This window comes from Tasmannia lanceolata, unplaced genomic scaffold, assembly GCF_043159265.1.
Source record: "Tasmannia lanceolata isolate RefF3 unplaced genomic scaffold, GAP_Taslan_0.1 ptg000015l, whole genome shotgun sequence".
Lineage (NCBI taxonomy): Eukaryota > Viridiplantae > Streptophyta > Magnoliopsida > Canellales > Winteraceae > Tasmannia > Tasmannia lanceolata.
Genome location: NW_027518692.1, coordinates 19,669,486 through 19,690,705, shown reverse-complemented (window position 1 = coordinate 19,690,705; position 21,220 = coordinate 19,669,486). Strand labels below are relative to the sequence as shown.

The 21,220-nt window shown below is 37.6% G+C and overlaps 1 protein-coding gene across 1 annotated transcript; it reads right to left on the bottom strand.

Annotated features, from left to right (window-relative positions):
• Nucleotides 1-3,959: 3,959 nt before the first annotated feature.
• Nucleotides 3,960-19,084, bottom strand: REP (Rab escort protein). Its single transcript, XM_077353670.1, has 9 exons — nt 18,333-19,084; nt 15,221-15,343; nt 11,268-11,367; nt 8,664-8,702; nt 6,372-6,636; nt 6,165-6,240; nt 5,731-5,929; nt 5,516-5,596; nt 3,960-4,490 (listed from the first exon to the last, which is right to left on the bottom strand). Exons 1-9 carry the CDS (start codon nt 19,037-19,039, stop codon nt 4,401-4,403), a joined length of 1,680 nt encoding a protein of 559 aa, XP_077209785.1. The 5' UTR covers nt 19,040-19,084; the 3' UTR covers nt 3,960-4,400.
• Nucleotides 19,085-21,220: the final 2,136 nt, after the last annotated feature.

The following is a 21,220-nucleotide window of genomic DNA, read 5'->3' as shown; positions in this document are numbered from 1 at the left end:
GCTGTAGGTGGTTTGACAATATCTATTGAAAATGCTAAAATTGCATATCAAATAATTTTCTTCTTCACGCTTGGATGAATGTGTAGGCTGGTTAATGCGATTTGTGTTGATTCCTAGTTTGATGCGCCTTTTTTCCCTTCCACAGCCTCGGCATTCTAAATGAACAAAATTCATTCACTTTTGATGGGACATGTCGGAGGTAAAATTCGCCACCAATTGGGAGTGGACATATGGCAACCAAGGTTTTAAATTTCGGCCGAAATCCGAAATTTGATTTCGGATTTTGTGAGGAACGAAACTGAAACGTTCTAAAACTGAAATTGCCAAAATTTACCAAATTTCAAATGAAAATTCAGGAATTTCGGCTAAATTTTTTATTTCTTTACACAATTTCAGCGGCCGAAATTTCGTCAAAAAAACCGACATTTCGAATGCCTCTACTGAATTTTGGCTGAAATTTCAGGATATCGGCTAAATTTTTGGTTTCGGTGAGGACCGAAATTACCCCCGAAACTGAAATTGAAAACCTTAATGGCACCAAACGAAGATGAACATGTAGCATGCAATCAGAAACGGACATGTGGTGGACAACCAACCAATAGCAAGTAAGGATTCTAATACTTTTAGGCACAATCACCATGGTACGAGACCTTTTACCATTTTGGCATTCGATAAGTTGAGAAGTTCTCACCGGATAGCTAATATTACTATTGTTGGTTCTGACTTTGCATTAGCCTCTCTGGAGTCAAAACTTCGGGTGATTTTCTAGTGGTCTGTTTGTGAGCACAGGTTACCTCCTCAGGTGTGCTTTCAACTGGGTCCCATTCACCCATAGGTCAGATTTCATCGGCAACAGGACAAACGTTGTCGTGGCAGATTTTAAATCACATTTCCAAACATCATGGTTTTATATAGTGAGATATAGACAGATAGATGGATAAATATCAGTATTGGGGTGGTCATATATGTTGATATATCCTAAATAAGAATATATGACAAGAGTTTTGATACGACGAGACATTTAAAACCTTGCTAAAAACTAACCCACTTCATGGCATCAACAACAATAATACAACACGCATTGCTAGCGACTGTGGAAGAGTGGGAATTTCATGGGCTACGCGGGCATTTATTGGAGCTCCTGATGGGACCTCTAATGACTTTCTCATGACGTGGTTGAGATGATTTCCAATCAACACAAGAGATTTGTGGCTTCAAAGCTAAGAGAATTATGGCTACAAAGTTGCTTCCAATCATAATCAGGTAGGTCTGGTCTAGTCATATGCCAAGAGATTTATGGTCTTGTTTGCAATCCTTATAGCTGGCCATCTTGATTGAACACTTCCCTGCCCCACCTGAAAGGATGAGAGAACTGGACTAGGACTGTTAGAATATGTGAGATCTCACCGTTGGATTGGGTTGAGATTCACCATTGGATTGTCTTGGTGGATCATCTTGGTGGCAGATTAAGCAATAGAGGGTTCTTTTTTTTTATCCAAAGGTGAATCTCAACCCAATTCAATGGTGAGATCTCATGTATTCTAACAAAGACTAAGCAAGATCCATCCCCCTGGGTGGGTAGGTGATCAACACCTGCTGAAAGACATCAATGCTTAGGGAGGAGTTTTTATCTAGTCATGTTCACCCGTTCGTTCCTCGATCCGATGCCACTGATCTGTTTATCAACGCGAACCCAACCTGATTTTATGGAAATAGCTCAACCCAAATTGATATTTAGTCCATTCAATTAGTAGGCTTCTCCACTTTTCATCACATGTGTTGTGATGGGATAGGTTAAGGCTTTGTTCTCCAACCTTGAGGTCAGAGGTTCAATCCAGCTTGTTTACCGAAAAAAAAAAAATGGAGTCGCCAAATGATGCTCAAGAGGGTGCTGCCAGAGAACTAACACACTGGATGGTTAGGACAATCTAGTCATCAGAATACAAGGGTCATGTGCCAGGATAGTGGTTCCCAATCATATGAAAAGTCTAAATCAATCGAGGTTGAGGCTATAGAATGTTACTCAGTTATGATTGGACTAGCTTGACTCTTTCAAATTCAAAATAAGGCCATCGTCAACTTGGACTCGCTTGATTCAAAATAAGGGTCTGTTTGGATGCTTAAGCATTCTTTGGGTAAGTGCTCACCATGCAGGGGTAGGATTTTAAATGTCTGGTAAAGCAAAGCAAAGAGTTAGTTGAGTTTCTGTTTGGATGCAAAGTTAACTGGTGGAGAGAGAGAGAGAGAGTCTTCATTTTAAAGACATCTTAAGGATTTGGGTGTTACTTTGGCCAACATACACTACAAGTAAACCACAAGTAAAGCAAAAGGTGCATTTTTTTACTTAAGGATTGCTTGAGGACCCCTTTTACTTGGCATGTTAGCAAAATTCAAGGAGGAGACATGAATTGGTAATCCCCAAGACTTAACCAAGGTTTCTCTGTTTATTTGCTGGGAAAATTGACATGTTAGAAAAAAAAAAAAAAAAAAAACTTAAACAAGAATTAAAAAAAAGGTAGATTAAATTTTAAAAAGTGACTTACGATTTGCTACAGTAATGTCTTCTTCAAAGGTGGGTAGAGAGGGCTGGGCGTAGGGCAGGCGGGTGGAGAGAGCAGGTCAGAGGGTGTTGGGCATAAGGGGCGGATGCTACTGGTCAGGGAGGCTCAGCACACACACACACACACACACACAGAGAGAGAGAGAGAGAGAGAGAGAGAGAGAGAGAGAGCTTAGTGTTTACCTACAAAATAACCTAGTTTTGGCATTATTTCATAGGGGCTGCGGGTATGCCACATCACCCGGCAGTTTACTTGCCCATTACCCTCTTATATGGCAGGGGTTGCTTAGGTGGCGCCTCATCCTCCACAAATGTGGGTATGTTTGTTTCATGGGGGTGGTTCGGAGAGTAGTGGAATAAGAAGTCAAAAGTTAGGAGACAAGCATTTTGATTTGTCTGGAATTACCTCGGAGAATAGAGTAAGTAGTGTTAGAATTACCTCGGAGAATAGTGTTTGGTTGCACGGCATATACTCGGAAAATAGGAGAATAAGTAGGGGTGTAATTACAAATATAAGGAGATGGAATTACCTCGGAGAATAGTGTAAGTAGTGTTGGAATTATCTCGGAGAATAGTGTAAGTAGTGTTTGGTGGCGCGGCATATACTCAGAGAGTAGGAGAATAACTAGGGGTGTAATTACCAATATAAGGGAGAGAGACGAGAAAAAGAGAGCGAAGAAAGAAAGAGAGAGCATCATTCCCTAGAAAATTCAAACAAAATTCCTTGCTTTTGAAAGAATTTGATTTAAAAGTCATAAGGATGGGACATATAATCAAACTCAGCAGACAAGCAATTATTACATGGGTGACATCTAAGAGTCAAAGGGGAGTCCAATGCTATTTTGACAACCAAACATGGAATTGAATGCCAAATCCAAGCCAAATTCCAATGACTGCTGAGCTTTTGTGCTGCCAAACACACGATGGGTAGAACATAAACTGTAGATTGAGTGTAATCATAACTCAGAAAATGTTCATTGTCAAGTTTGGCTTGATTGGAGATGTTCATTGTTAAGTTTGGCTTGATCGGAGGCCTCTGGCTGATTCAGTCATAATTATCCCCTTTTCTTGTATATTGTTCTTTTTGAGAGTTGGGAGTGCATTTCCCATCTCTTTGGTTATGCATGCATCAGTGAGAGTTTCAGCTGTATCTTTTCAAGACTAAGTATATAGCTTTCTTTTTCAGTTTCTTCCACTTTTTTGGTGAGAGTTGGTAATGGATGCTTTACTTCGACATTGAATATTTCAACAACATGGTTATTTGGCTTGCCAAATAATTCATTTCTTTCCTGTTGAGATTCTAGTAGCCTTTTCCAAGTCAGCAAATCAGTGAAGAAAGTACTTGTGGTTTCATCATGAGCCATGTCATCTTCATAAAACTAGCTGAATGAAACAAAACTTACAGGAAAATAAAGATTTAATAAATATGAAACAGGAAATTAAGTTCATAAACTGAGTTTTGCCAACCATGAAGTGGGTACAAGAATTTTATAAATTCCAAAATGTACTGGTTAAACAATATTATATCCAACTGAAAATAAAATAACTTTGATAGACAATATAGTTCAGAAACCTCTCTTCCACAAATTGGCAGCATTTGTTTCACTTCATTTCTCCGTAGTGAGTTAGGTAAAGGCCAAGTGCTGCCAGTGCAAATGTGTCCCAAGTAGAGTAAAAATCACGCTCATGGGTCCAACTCACCAGCAACCAACTGCACTTTTCAGTTTTCTAGACCAACTTTAGTAGATTGTAAAGAGAATAGTAAGAACTCTCCTTTTCATAACTTAGTCTGAATTGATTCGAAGCTTAAAATACAAAAGTTTCATCCTTAAGGGCAATCTCAGTCAAGTAAAGCACCATCATCCTCAGTATTGTCGGGCGTTGTAGACTCTGGGAATAATTCTTCTTGGGGATACATTTTGTGAAATAACTATCACATACAGCACAAGCAACATGATTTATATCAGTATCTAACGTAAAACCATTTACAGCAAGTAATTCATTGTTTGGGAAACCATCATTCAGTAATTCCAACGTGCTACGAAAAAAGCAATTGCTTTATAAAAAGATAATGCAAACGAACCCTAAACCCATCGAAAGCCCCATGTTAGATCCAATTTTGCATAAATAAGTCCTGGGAAATGATATCAGCACAACCATGTTTGGATATTTGCACTAACTCAAATTGTCTTTTAATTAAAGAGCTGTCAAAGGTTATTACAGTTCCACAAAAGGTTCTCACAAGACAACCAAAAAGGAAAAAACAAGCTGGCTTTGTGCAATAATTAAAACATGGTTGTGCTGATATCACTTCCCATAAGTTTTATGTATTATTCTTATTTATTTATTTTATGATAGTTGAGCTGTATTTAATGAAATCTAAACCTAGATACTTTCCCAGGTGAGACATCCACGTTTATGTTACAGTGAGACAAGCTATTTGCAATTAGAACCACAGAAGAAGAAGAAATAAACTTAATAGCAACCTTAAGAGTAATGTTACAGAAACTAAGGTTCTATAAAGGTAGAATAAGTAAATCAAAGATCAGTAAGAATCACAAGACTCAGTAGATAACGCCGTGATGGCTTTTGATGGGGTGTTTAATTTAATGCAGTGGAAACAAAATGAACCATGCACGAAAAAATATTTTTGTGTAACTAAGCAACTTCTCCAAAAAGCTTAAGCTGTTGGAGAAAGACGTTATTTATCTTTTATACTTTGACACTCCCCCGCACGTGTGGCCCACTTGGCAAACACGTGGCACATGTGGCCCCACTTTGGGCCGACCATCGCATGTGGGGTTTTGCTATCCGGGAGGTTTGAACTCGAGACCTTTGGCTGTGATACCATGTTAACTAACCAACTTCTCCAAAAGCTTAAGCTGTTGGAGAAAGGCGTTATTTATCTTTTATACTTTATCAATTTTCAAGAAAAAACTAACAAGAACAGAGTACCTTAATTGTTGATTCCAAAAGATCCCTGTAGTCCAGATTCCCATCTGGCATGGGGCAAGAGCTGATAGTGTCCGACCAATGCTGCAGTAGTCCAAGATTTTTATCCAAACATGTCAACACAAGCAAGCCAAATGAATGTAGACTAGACAAGCAATCCTTAAGCTCATTGAACATAAAAGATATTAGACGAAATATAATTGGGACAACAAGCAGACCTCTGTCAGCTCCTGAACATACGTGGCACTCCATAATAAAGTAGGCTTTGATTCTATTTCTGCACCTTCATTTATTTCTGATGTACTACTTTCCATGTTATTAGAAACAGGAAGCATGAAAAGAGCATTCATGGCAGCCTGTAGAGATTCTTTTCCTTGAACGGCATCATCACACAGAGTTGAAAAATACAGAACAAACCTGAAGAAAAAAATAAATAAAAAGACATGATGCTTGATTATTCGAAGTTCGAATATATGATGTGGGTTAGATAGACCCATCTGGTCCAAATTCCTATATAAATTGACCCGTTGAAGGGGGTGAAGATAAAACCTTGAACAGAAAATCACACTAAGTTCTTCTAGATGATAATAAACAAAAAATATTTTATAAAGGGAAAACAAGAAATTGATCTTCCTTCAGTGGTAAAACTTACAAGCCTGGAGGACAAACTGCTACATTGCTACCCAACTGGAGAGCTCGGACAGAGGTAACCTGCTCAGTAAACAATGCTGCACGAAGAGAAAGTTCCAGTCAAAATAAACATATGTACAAGATATGACATATACAAGAGACCGCTAGAACATTTGATGGCAAGGAGACACAAATCTAAGTTCTTGGTCATATAAGGATGGGGACTTACATCTAGGAGGGAAAACCACCAGCAGGTTAAATAGATCTGGCTGTATGGAATGGCTGGTTATGCATACTCCCCTAGCAATTTTTGGTAATGGGCTTGAAGAATTTCTAACCACTCTCACATTTGAACCTTCAGAATTTTCATTCTGCAAATCTGAGGTAGTAGACAGGACTGATGGTGGAACTATGAAAGATGGATCGATAATTAAGTGATGGCTGAATAGATCCTGACCAGATGCCAGCCTGACACCTTTATAATGCCCATTTTCCTGCATTTTTTCCAAAGTAACAATTGTCACAAAGTGCAATTTCGCACTAACCACTAATTAATTATTACAATCAAATCATTTTTTTTTTAAAGCAAAGATTTCATGACAAGGCATTCCCTCTTGAGAAAAGGTTGAGCAAAAAATAATGAATGTAAAATTGAGTGAGTCTTATAGGTTGAATGCATCAGAAAGGAATATAAACAGAAATTAACGGGTCTGCAGAGAGATCTCAACTCAACTCAACTCAACTCAACAAAGCCTTTGTCCCAAACTAGTTGGGGTCGGCTAAATGAATCCTTTAGAAAAAAATTCATGAAGAAGGTAAAAGGAATCTACCCGGCTCTAATCCTGGTTCTAGTTGGGTTCTTCTACGTGAATCATTTTCTTCCATTCTATCCTATCCAAGGTCATGTTCTCTGTTATTTTCCTAGCTATCAAGTATTTCCTCAATGTTTCTACCCAAGTTATTTTCGGTCTGTCCCTACCTCTTTTTACTCCATCAATTTGGCACGAATGGCCTCTTCTCACCGGAGCATCCAAAGGCCTACGTTGGATATGTCCAAACCATCTTAAGCGGTGCTCTCTCATCTTCTCCTCAATTGGAGCCACCCCCACTTTTTTACGAATGTCTTCATTTTTAATTCTATCTAGCCTTGTGTGGCCGCACATCCATCTAAGCATTCGCATCTCCGCTACACTCATCTTATGCACATGCTGCTTCTTGGTGGACCATCATTCTGAGCCGTACAGCATGGCTGGCCTCACAGCTGTCTTATAAAACTTTCCCTTCAACTTGGTAGGGATTTTAGATAAGGGAAATGATGTTCCCACCCCTTTTTCAGCCATTCCAAACCCTTGCTTCCGCTTTTTTTATGATTTTTTGTGAAATGAAAAAAAAACCTCTGCTTTTTACTATAATTTCCTTGTGTGGAGAGAGAGAGAGAGAGAGCAAGGATTTTAAAACTTTTCCTTTCAAGTGCACCAGACCCAACACCACATGAGGCTCCCCAACATATGGATTCTTCATAACATATCTCAAAAGCAACTCCTCAGCTACCTCGAACCCTCTCTTAGCCCCACCACAAACAACTTCCCAATACAAATAACTGGCAACTCTCTACTCCCTTGCATCCAAAACCTCACTGTGATTCTCAAAAATACGTTGAATCACTAGCTCATTCCTTCATCTCTATCATCTTTATTACTATCTTGTCTAACAACATCATCGGAAAAATACCGACCACCCTTTCTCCTCTCTACAATGAAAATCTCCTCTTCCCTCACAATCAGAGCATAGAGAGCACCCATCCTTCATACCAAATTCATTCATAATGCCGACTTGCCGCTGCCTGGCTACAAGGTGGTGGGATTATTTTTCCTGGAGGAGTCACCCCTTTGTAGTCGAACAATTGATCCTGATATCTAAAGTGTTGGTCATTGAAATTGCCCATGGTCATAAGGAGGAAGATGACGATGACTCGCTTTGACAAGGGCAATTTTTTATTTTTTTTTGATGGAGGCTTTGACACAAGCACATCCTTGCCCGTCTCGAAGTGCTTGGCTGAAACCCCTTGGGCGGGGATGATGGACTGTAAATTTTTCATCCAACATTCTTCAAATGAGAAGACCACCCTCCATTTGGTGTTTCGGGGCAAGATTTAAATTTCAAATATTGGAGATATTCCACGAGTTTGTTTTTGGAGGAGTGGAAAAGTCTGTATGCATGATGGGTTTGTGCAGAACAATGCAAAAGAGGTGTTGTGGAAGATGTCCTCTCTCCCAGCAATGGAGGTGGAATGGGTACTTGTGGGGGTGGAAATACCACTTCTCTTTAGAGAAATGTAAACCTCAAACCAAAGAAGGTTGAAAGAAACTTTCTGAGCTGACAAAAAAATTCTCAATATGCCGTTCGGAAAAAAAAAAAAACTTCTCCATATGAAATATCAAAATAAAATAAAATAAAATGTAACTATAAATTGCTATATAAACCTATATAAGAAACGAAATTAATGATGTAGTTTTCATACCTTGTCAATCAGCAAGCTCGTCACTGGCATACGTAGGACCTGTGCAATAAAATGTTCGAATTAAACATAGCTCTACTTGTGAATAACCAAAATCATGAATCATGACATCAGAAAAGCAGAAAATTAATCAGCACAGATATCCATAGCTCATAACTGGCATATGTAAAACCTAATAAATGAAGTTCTCATCACACCTACTAAATACTAATTAATGGCAATGGGCAAGTTGAATACAAGAGGATAAACTCCCCTAGACTCTGCAATAATTAGTAACATTCATTACATTATCTGAGATGCCTAATAAGGCAATAAGATGTCAAAAACAAAACAAAAAATACAGAAAAAGGTGAAATATGCAAAAGAGAGTTTGGAATATGCTCAAAATAGCCCAAACATAGCAGTAATCTTTGGAAAAAAACTAGCCCAGTTATCACTTGGTTTTTGCCAACCTTGGGTGCCTTCGGACAAGCAAAATAGTAACGGGCAAGTTCACAAGGCAGCAGCTTGAGTGGGCTCTTAAGTCTCATAATAAAGCAGGTGGGCTTCAGTACTGTGAAAAACTCTTACAGAGATGTGATTGTGCAACTTTTTGAGTCATGATATGACGAACCTAAGTTTTTTGTTTCTTTTTCGAACATCAATGAATCATTAATGGGAAGGAAAGAGAAAACAAAGTTTGATGAATCATTAGAGTGGGAAGAAAGGGAATACAAAGCCGAGCGAAACATAAGAAGAAAGAAAAGAAAACGAAAGCAAGATAGGCAAACAGCGCCGTCATGGGGGAAGAAAATTACAAAGGATGCAGCTCTGATCTAGTAACTCCATCTTTAGCCGGTCTATCTGCTTCCACATCAGCCGATCTTTTCACATGATGGAAAGAAACTCCATACTCCCCCACCCGATCCATGATCTCGTCTAGCCAAGGAGAGAGCCGCCATGAGGGCGCACTACTACCCTTTGGCCATCTAATTACATTAAGGGAGTCCCCCTCCACCATCACCCCATCCATGATGGATGACTCGATCAATTTTATCCCTTGTAGGACTGCCCTAACCTCCGCTTCATTAGAATCAGTAGACCCTAGAGGCCCCGAGAAAGCCCACTTAGTCTCACCCGCCTCATCTCTAAGGAGACCACCCGCGCCTGCGGGGCCGAGATTATTAAAGCTCAATCCGTCAAAGTTTAGCTTAAAAACCCGAAGGAGGAGGAGACCATCTTTGGCTAATTTGCTCGGACCGATCTCCTCCAAAACACACCTCCCTCCATCCATACCATAGGTCATGAATGGAAACAAACCGGAAGCTGGGGAGAGCCCTGACCCAAGATATGGTCAAGGCGATGACTTAATAAAGATGAAGAGAGGGCTATTAGACACCCCTTTAAAGATTTTAGCATTTCGTTCATTATACAAGGTCCAGATTGCAGCCAACAGCACCATATGCCAAAGAGCTTTACCTTTCTTCTTCCAGGGGGCAAAAGACCAAGTGTCAAGAAGAAGATTCAACTGAGCCGGGAAAACCCAAGAAATTCCAAACCTCTTTACTATTCTACACCACACTTCCTAGGCAAACTTACAGTGAAGAAGCACATGCTCCACGATTTCACTAGCTTCTAAACAAAGAGCGCAATGGTCTAAAATCAACATATGACGATGCCGCCAGTGATTCACAGTCAGGATTTTGTCTATCACTGCCGACCAACCAAAAGCACATTACAAGAAGAATGCAGACAAAAAATGGAGTTGTGTAATGGAAAGTTGTAAAGGTACGACAACAAAAGAGACACAAGTCAGGATGGCCCATGAAACGTGTGCACAAGTGCAAGGTCCATTATTCATTGTAAAAAACTCAAAAGAATTACTTATGTCGCGTTCGTATCTTTCCGTGTGCACAAGTAAAAGGTCCATTATTCACTATCCAGTAAGCACTTTTATCTCCTCATGGCAATAATCCATCTTGCATATGTATTTAATTTATTCTCTCCAGTAATGGCCTGATTCTTTTTTAAAGCATAGCTCAGAATTTAGTCTCAAACAATTCCACAACAAGGGAACTGGACTAGATAAAAAGTTAAAACGCATGCGAAGAAAAAAAAACTTGTTCTATTCTATACTATCTTCAGCTGTTATATATTTACTAGGATACAAGGAAAGTCACATTTGCATCATTCAACTTAAAATCCAGTTTTAATCAATGCAAACTCATAACAATGCCATCCACGCTAAATAACTAGAAGAATAAACTACAAAAAGAAAAATGATGCCATCTTATGCAAAAAAGCGTTAAAAACACAGGTTGTCAATCAAATAACAGGGATGGGTTCCTAAACAAAAATCTATTATAGTAGTATTTATAGAATGAATATAACATAATAATGGTAAAAAATTAGAAAAAAAACAGAAGATATAAGTAATTTGATTATGCAAATATTTCGAGTGAATATAATAATAACTGCTTAAAATAATTAGATATGGTGCATAAGCAGATACAAGTAATCTTTATTATGCAGTAGGAAGATTAAAAAAAAAGGTGGGTTTGCACCAGAAAGATGGACATGTATGGTTTCTCCAGCAAAAGTAAATTACAGTCCAAAACCAAAGCTTACATATAGAGCACCTTTAACCGCAGCACAACGGCAAAAGGCTTGAGACAGTTCACCTTGACCATAAAAGGGATAAATGAATGCCCCGAGTGCATTAGGAAACCTGAAAGGAATATCAGCAGGTAAGTGGGCTATACTGGATGATAATCTCTTCCCAGCATATCAAAGTCGAGCTGCAAAATCAACCAAATTAGGCAATTGGCTCTTATAAGACCCCGTGTTATTGCCAAAGATTGGAGTTTGTCAAGCAACAATGATAACAAACAACCATTTATCTATATTTTACTGCAAAACATAAAATACAAATGGGAAATATGCATTACATTATTACGAGGATTTTCATAAAAGACAGCGTTAGAAAGCATTTTGCTGATTGTAATTTTTTTTGAGGAAGGTAACAATATTACAGAAAAAAAATACATCACAACTCAAGTAAGGTGTAATTTTTTTCTGAAAGTAATTCTTTAAAGTTTATACTTTTTTCTCACTTGAGTTAGTGCACCGGTGCATGATACTGTGACTTTTCAAAAGAGGGCTCACATTCACTTTAAGTTTCATTTAAAATAGGGTCGTGATAGCATAAGTCATCTCTAATTAGGCTTATGTTAGAAAAATATCACCAAAATATCAATTAAACTTCTTCAATATCTCATCGTTGTTCATCAAAACCCACCAACCAGATGACCTATTATCTCTCATTTGAATTTGCTTGTAACTTTAAACCCCTTTTTCTCTTTCCTTCCATAGAACATCTATTCCATATTTTCCTTTACGAAATTGAATGAAAAGAAAAACTCATTCCCGTCTTGATTAGTGAGAAAAGGCATGACTCACCATACCTATGGCATACCGTTGTGGTGACCGGGGCAGCTGATGTGATGGATCGTCACTGGGTAATCCGGTAGGTCCAGGTCCCATGCCAAATAAAGGACGGTAGGTCCAGGTCCCATGCCAATACTTGTAAGATTTACGAGTATTGCTTAAGGATAACTTAAAGGACACACTTTTCATCACAATCAATCAAGGATCTATCATGGTTTGAAATTTCGACCGAAATCCGAAATTTCAGATACCAGTGGGGACCAAAACCGAAAATTTCCGAAATTCAATTTTTCGCCATTTACCAAATTTCGGACAAAAATTTCGGATTTCGGTCCAAAATTTCGGTAATTTCGGTTTAATGAAATTATTTATTTTAAAAAAAAAGTGTTACAAAATTTCGGTCCGAAATTTAAATTTCGAAATTTGGGTCCGGAATTTGGAACCAAATTACCAAAATTCGGACCGAAATTTCGGTTTTTGGTGGGGTCCGAAACGGTTACCGAAACGAAATTTTAAACCATGGGATCTATGACCATCCAATGAGGGTAGGACTAAGGGCAATATGCTGGACTTGTGATGACCAAATCTAGGACCATCCAATGAGCGTAGGACCAAGGACAATAGGTTGGACTTGTGGACTTGTGATTACCAATAAAACTCATGGATGTGATGGTGAGTCCATGCCTTAACAAAAACGGTGATTATTCAGAAAGATTTTCTCTACCTTGATTTTCTTTAAACCCACATCTCATCACTTCCAATATTCTCTTCTCTCTATACTTACTCATTCTCATACTCTTACAGAGGAAATGGCTGTAGAGAAAGCACGAATGGTACCAGTGCACAGTCCATTGATGAAGATGAACATCCAGCTAGGGCTACAAGTGGAACTAAATTAAGGCGGTTTAAGCAACTCCTAGAAGAACTTGCAAACTCTCACTCTATGCAAGCCGCATGTATCTTGAAAATACAAATATTACCACAAGCCTACATCTTTCATGTTCCATGCGATTATCAAAAAACTTGATGCAACCTTCACTTCACTAGGTTTGAAACCCCACCTATCAGAAAGGTGATTGTCAGATTCTATGACATCTCTGCCGATATTGGGAAGAACAATCATTGCTTTCTCAAAGGCATGCTCAAGAAGACAAATTAAACCAAAAAAGAAGAAGAAAGAGGACAAATAAAACGATGATAACCAGATTGACAACACCTTCAACAATGATTTTAGAAAGATGCGGTTTCCTTTCTCATTCACAATCTTGAAATGGTAATCTAAGTCCATCTAGGGCAGGATAAGTGTAGCATATCCAGCTTAGTTGTAAATTAGTTTCATTTCGCCTGAATGGGCGAAACTTTTCGTTTCGGACCGAAAACCTGAATGAAATGGCCCTATTTTCCATTTCGTTCCAAATTTCGGTCAATTTCGGACGAAATTTCATCCGAAATTGGAGAAATTCCAGATTTCAGCCAAAATTTGATTATTTAGTTGTTTTTCTTCTGCTCTCCTAGTCTCTTCTCTTCCCTTCTTCTCTCCACTTCTTAGTATCTACATGTAAAGTCATTTAAGTAAATGTCCATTTACTTAAGATTTACATGTAAATAATGGAATACGCCCTTTTTTTAATGGTAAGAGGCTTTCATTGATAAGAAACAATCACCGAGGCGATCCCTGGAATAGAATGATAAAGCTGAGCTCCAGAATAAGGAAAAAATATAGGAATAAAAAATTAGGGAGGGAGAAAATCAAATAACTCTAAACTCTCCCTAGGTACTCCCTCTCTAGCTAATTTATCTGCCTCATCATTGGCAGACTGCCTTACACGATTAAATAGAATCGATGTACCTCCAATTCTGCCCTGGATTTCATCAAATAACGCAGCAAATCTGCAAGGATCCCATGTGAATCTCAAAACCATCTAATAACATTAAGGGAATCCTCTTTGATCACCAGTTCACCACCTTGTTCAATCCACATTTTGGAACAATATAATACACCCCATTTGGATTCATTAAAAATAGTTTCAAGTCCCAATTCTAAAAGGACTAGAGTCAACTTTCCAGTTCTAGTACAAAATTCGAAAAAAATCAGGCCGGCTCAAAATCTTAACTTCCAAACGATGGGGTATTTTCCCAATTTTAAAAATTCATATATTCTATCATGTCTAAACTTTATTAAATCCCAAAAGTTAGGTAAAAAATTCTCATAATTTGGTCTCTAAAATTTTTTCATCTTGTCAGGCACTTGTCAACACACAGCACAAGCATTTCAGCTGATAGTGTTTTTCCTTAAGTAAATGTAGGATCTTTTACATATTTCGTTCATTTAATTGTTTCTTATATTTTTTTTAACAATTCCTGATTATTATGGATTTTTTCATATTTTTAGCTATTGAAAAAAATTCCCTCGTCATAGCGTAATGAAAAGTTTCGAACGAAATCCAAACGGAATTTCGGTTCTGGTCGCCAAAACAAAATGGCGACCGAAACGAAATTTTCAACTTAGATATCCAGCAGTCCTGATATTGTAGTACTTGCTAAAGAAGGTCCATTTTTGTTGTAGATTGTTTATATTGGTAGTAATATGGTGCAGGAGGAATTCTTTATTCTTTTCCCAAGTTCTGATCAGTCTAGAACCAATCTCCAGGGTTTAATATATATATATATATATATATATATATATATATATATAAAACTTTAGCTGCGCTCGAGCACAGAAACAGGGTGGGGCCACATTTTGGGTGGGATCCAAAGCATTCATTTGATGGTCCCTTTCATGGGTAGGGTGTCCACCAAAAATCAGCTCCATTGGACCACCTTAGGGTGTCCATTTGTGGGGCCAAAAATGGACAGATTTGTGGACAAACAGTATCTGTCCATTTTTTGTCCCCACAAATGGACACCCATTGGTGATCCAATGGAGCTGATTTTTGGTCGGCCCCCCATCAATGATGGGGCCTTCCAAATGAATGGTTAGGATCACCCCCCCAATGGCCCCACCCCCCTGTTTCTGTGCTCGAGCGCAGGAACTCTATATATGCTCTAGAACATTTCCTTTAAAAGGAGGCTAAAACAGTTCAATAAATAACATGTTGATGTAAATAATTGGAAAAATGGATTGTAAAACTGACCTGCCGACAGATGAGTGGTAAAGAGCTAAACTTGCTATACCATCTTTTGTCTTGAGAACCTTCTTGCAGACCTCTGGGCTATCTTGATCATAATCTGCCATGGCTATCGCATAAAGAATTATCCTAAAAAAATTAATGGCATACGTCAGCAACCATATCAAAGAGGATAAAGTATTAAATGTAACTTCAGGACAAACAAGAAACAAGTAAATAATGAAAAAAAATCAAGTATAACGGAGAGATCAACACCAAGGTTTTTCTATAGACATTAGAATGTTATCTTTCTCATACATTCATAAATGCTTTCACTTTTTAATGGTATAATCAATGGTGTTTGGCTTATTTAGCTATTTCTAAGTTTCAGAGTGAATACAAATCCCCCAACCCCAACTAGGTTGGGACAAAGGCTTAGTTTGAGTTGAGTTGAGAGTGAATACAACGTCAAAAACTCACATTCACAGCTATATTCAATATCAAGTACAAATACATAAAGTAGCAGCAAATAAATATAATAACTTCAAATATTATGGATATCATATTTAACTATTTAACAGAGTTGATAGGTGATGAACTTCACGCAGTAATGCTTTATTAAGGACTGTTCAGTTTACCCAGAAGTTAGCCTAAGGGAAGCAAACAATGCATATACAGTTTTACGGAATAAAGGGACCCCTAAGGAGGAAATTTAGCTGCTGAATACGCACTAATTGAGAAGCTTGAAGCAAAGTGGTTGCAACAATTGAAATAAAATAACCATTTAATATAACCAGAAGAATGGAACTATTAACTGCTAAATAGATCATGTAAGAATTGAGATGCTTAGAACGACGAGGGTTCAATTCAACCAATGATGACATATCCCCATCATCAATCATAAACTTGGTTGAGTCTGTTGTTGTCTAATCTAGATATTCAAAAACATGGAAAACTTGGCCGGGTTAGTGAAACTCCATTCGATTGGGTGGAGTCAATCAACTGGACCAAGCCATAGGGTAACTCCATCTGAATCTCAGAACTTCAAACCAAACACAAAGATTTGATGTAGTTTCTCTCAGTTCAGTTGTCTTCAAGGTTTTAAATTTCGGTTTCGGTCGCAATGAAAACGGAAATGTTTCGATTTCGGTTGAAATTTTTGGTGGAATCTTATAAAATCATGGAAACGTATAGAAACATATGATAACATTTTAACTTTTAAGATGAAACTTCAAGAAATTCTAGAATAAGTATAAATACACACATATAAACCATCACATATGCAAAATAACCATCCATAATAGTCTGATAACAACAAATACCTGGTGGCGTGCGTTGTCGTGCATGCCTGATAATTAGTACAGACTACATTTCACGAGTAATTCATACAAATATTTATACATAATACATATACCACATTTCACATGCAATTCATATAATATAAATATAATTATATAACATATTGATATAGTATACCATTAATGCACTTACGATTTTGGTTTTTGTATCCGTTTTGGTTTCAGAATCATTTCGGTGGGGATAGAAACAAAAACATTTCGGTCATTTTGTGTCGGTTCTGATGGATTTTAAACCATGGTTACATCATATTCCTTGAACATTTGAGTACTAACATAAAAGCTAAGAAGACTAAACCCATCGTATGATACTTAATGAGGTTTATTAAGACTTGGAATTGAAAATAATAATAATAATAACATAAAAAGTCCCAATTTTTTAGTCATAGCAAACTCCACAATCAGCCGATTATACATGACCATAAGTTTAAGTTTAGTTTTAGTGCTGGTTGATATTAAATTCATCTTTCAATTAATCTCTTGAGAATGACGGGAATGCCATGAGACTTCTAGAAAACCCCTGAAAGGGGCATAGAATTCTAAAGTTTCAGGAGTGACCTAAAGAGGTGTAGCATTGCTAGAGGGATTTAGGAAAGTCTAGAGTTGCTAAGATGGCAAGTGTCTTGAGGCTTTTCTCTTGTTTAGCCAAAATTAATACGCAGTGCATTATAAATAGGTTGTGTAGTTAGAGCTCTGCAATGCAGGGTGCCCATAGAAATTATGTATGAGTAAATGACATAGTAAGTTGTTAGTGTATTCCATCCACCTCTTTCGGTTCCATTTTCTCTCTTCTCCTTTTGATCAGCTAGTTCTTCTTGGGAGAGTTTGAGTTTTCCTCCCATAGAACCAAATATCAACTTAGGGAAACTACGAGTTATTTTTCAATTTCCATCAGCCAAGTTCTGATATTTAGACAATTCGACTTTTGATTGCAGTTTCCTCTTGAAATACCTCAAACTTTTAAACTCCATAATTCAAATTGAAATGTGACAATTTACCAGCTAAATGTAGAAACAAACCTGAGGAGAAGACAAATTGTTTCTAATAAGCCTTCAAAGTCAAAATTAAAATAATCAAATGAAATTTCTGTTACTGCTCATAAAAACACACAAAAGATGTCAAGATTAAAATGTGTGGGAAAGCAAGAAAGTATTAACCCATAATTCGAAAGATTTAAATGCGACAATTTAAAATAATATCATAGAAAAAAAAAAAAAAAAAAAAACATATGAGGAAAAAAAAAAAAAAATTCTCGCTATCACAGAGCAAACATCAACTTAGAGAAACTATGAGTTAGTTCTCAATTTCCATCAGCCAAGTTCTGATATTTAGACAATTCCACTTTTGATTGTAGTTTCTTCTTGAAATACCTTCTTTTTTTAAATGGCTACAAAAAATGCAACCTTCTTAAACTCTATAATTCAAATTGAAATATAACAATTAGCATCTAAATGTACAAACAAACCCAAGGAGAAGACAAATTGTTTCAAATACTAAGCCTTCATTTGTCAAAATTAAAATGGTCAAATGAAATTTCTCCTACTGCTCACAAAAACAAACAAAAAAAACGACAAAATTAAAATGTGTTGAAAAGTAAGAAATCATTATTCCAATAATTTGAACCATCTTAAAGCAGCAATTTAAAATAAGATCATACAAACAAGAAAATAACATATGAGAAAAAAAAATCTCTCTATCACAAGGCAAACATCACAAAGTCAAAACCTAAGCACAGACATGAGAAATCTTACTAAAAAAAAAGAGAAAGGCGATGCGATCTGTACGATTTTATCTTTTGAGGCAACCTCTGCTTCTGCAAGAACACTACCAAAGGACTCTCCAAATCCTCCTCTAAAATTCTCTTCTCTTCCTCACCACCATTCTCCTCCAATCCAAAATGCTCGCGAACAAGCTTGAAAAACCTCATAAGCTGACTCTTCTCAGTCAATCCAAGACTCCGATCCTTAAAAATCCCCTCTCTAGAAATCGGCACAGCCAATAATCTCCCATCCAAATATATAAATCCACCATCAACACTCTTAAATTCAAGATGATGACTCGCTCCAGATTTCAGCATCAGATCCACCGTTGGATCAGCGCAGAACAAAACCCTAGGTCCGGATAGATCAAGACTGAAACTTCTAGAAGGTTCTAGGGTTTTTAGGTCAGTGGAGATTGAGATATCGATGTTGGAGTAGAGAGGAATGGGTTTTAGGGGTATGGAGATGAAGTCGCCGTTAGGGCTTGACGGTGGGGAATATTCCGTTTGGAGGGAGGGAATATTCCGTTGGGATTCGAGGAATGAAGTGAAGGTGTGAAGAGGGAGGGAGGAAAAGTGGCTTCCGTAGAAAGGGTTTGAGTCGAGGTGGAGAACGGATTTTCCGGCGGAAGAAGCGCCGGCGGCGAGGATAGATTCCGGCAGGCCGGTGCCGGAGACGATGAGATCGAAGAGAGTGGGATCGATGAAGGGAGTCGAGACGTTTTCGGCCATGGCTGAGAGAGAGAGAGAGAGATGGAAACGTTTTTCTATTCTTTGGGTTTCGATTAAAAACGAAATGCTTTGGAAAAATTTGGAAAGGGAAAATATTTGTGAAAAGGGAGTTGCTAGGGACCATTGTAGAAGGTATTTTGCGGATGGATGTTGCATTAGAGTATAGCCACCAAATGAATAAGACAAAATCTGAGCCCGCAAATTCCCTTATAAGATGGTCCCTAGCAAATCCCTTGAAAAATTTCCACTTTTTTAACCCATATAGAGAAAAGTGGTAACTGGAACCAAACTTAGGAATTAGGATCATATTCATCTACATTAACCGTAATCGGATCCACTTCGGACGGTCTCATTCACGATCTATTGAAATCCCTTTTCAGTTGAAGTGTTCTTCATATCCTCGCATGTCTTGGTTAGGATCCATTTCAAATCTGATGGTCTATCCGAGTGTCCTAGTAGGTCCTACTTAAGCTGTACACGCTTAAAAATTAAAATTCTAAAAAGAGGGCGAGAGAGAGAGAGTTGCATGGGGACCGCCACAGCGGATTAGGGACTTAAAATCAAATCAATGGTCAGGAAGAGAAAAGGATGACTCAAGACTGTATCAATGACTGTAGAGGGGCTGATGTACTTCACGTCAGAAGGATTCAACGGATTTAATTGCCATGTACACTGCAGTTGGGTGTCCCATGTGATGAAATGGGGCGCATTTATCATTTCCCTAGAAAAAATGGAGGGTATTTTCGTATAATAATATCGGGTTTCTGGCTTCCTACGGGCTTTTTTAGTTGTTTGGATCTGATCCAAAATATATACATGGATCCTAGTAGTGAGTCTAGGTCCTATCCATTTAACTTCAGATTCGGATATTCTATGGTATTGTTCCTTATAAATTATGTAAAGAAAAATAATTTTATAAGAAATGTTTTTCTTGCAATCCAAACAGGAAACGATCTATGTTCAAAGAATCGAGCCGGCGGTTAGGCTGCTAATACGAGGAGCTGTTTCACCACCATCGCAACAACATAAGTGCCTCCTGAATCAGCATTTCACTTTTTAACCAAGGGCTGAGATGAAATCTAACTAAAAATAAATTTTTTGATCTCAGCCCTTCACACAAAATATGAAAGGCTGATTTGTGGGTGAAACACTCAGCTGATTGAGAACTTATTGGGCTGAGATTAAAAACTCACTAACAACAATTGTATCTTTCAAACTGCAAGTAAATTTGATAACATAAGCAAAAGAAGTAGCCCTTTACAGAGCCATCCTCTTCTCTGTGAGAGGTATTGCATCTTTCAAAAATAGAAAAGCAAGCAAACCAGGACATCAAGTAAAAATAAGATCAAAACCTAACTAAAATATATAGTTAAAGATGAATACAATAACCATCTCTATTAGGTCACAGGGGTACAGTAGTAGAAGAAATGAAAAATAAAATTTACAAATATATCCGAGAAAATAATAGTCTAATGAAACTACATTTAAACCCATATTTTAGAGAACACCTCAAACAATATCCAACCCAATAACTTCCTTGGAACACGCCACAAACCTTTCAAAGACACAACTATGAAAGAGTAATATTTAGAATAGTCTTTGTTTATTTGATAGTTTCAAGATTAAATGGACACTTTGATTTCCTCATTCCATCAGATCGAAGAAGTTGTAATTCAAAAGCATAGATGTTCCCAGTAAACAAATCCTGATCGGAATAAGACCTCTTTAGTAGTTGCTGCATGTTGTTTGTAGGAACTCGGGAGCATCTTCAATGGTTGGATCATTTGCTTCGTCTGGAAACCTGTCCAATCACTATGGTCAGAGGTACAATTCGATTTTCGCATTAAAGTTCAATAAAAGTTAACATAGCCTGTTGTTATTGTAGGTATCTTAAACTATATAGCCAAGAAAATTGCTTGGTTGGTTAGATTATGATGATTTTCAAGGACTCATTCCCTTCTTTTTCCATTCTCCTTCTGGACAACTCCATAATAGTACCTGTCTCTGTCAATGATGAACAGCATAGCCTGATAGAGAGATTCATTGACCTGCTAGCCTTGTTCATATTTTCTTATTTTTCTCCATACGAATTCAGTTAGCATTTCTTAAAGAAAATAACTCTATCTATAAATGTTCTCATATAATTCTCAAGGAATTATCTCCTAAATGTCATAATATTAC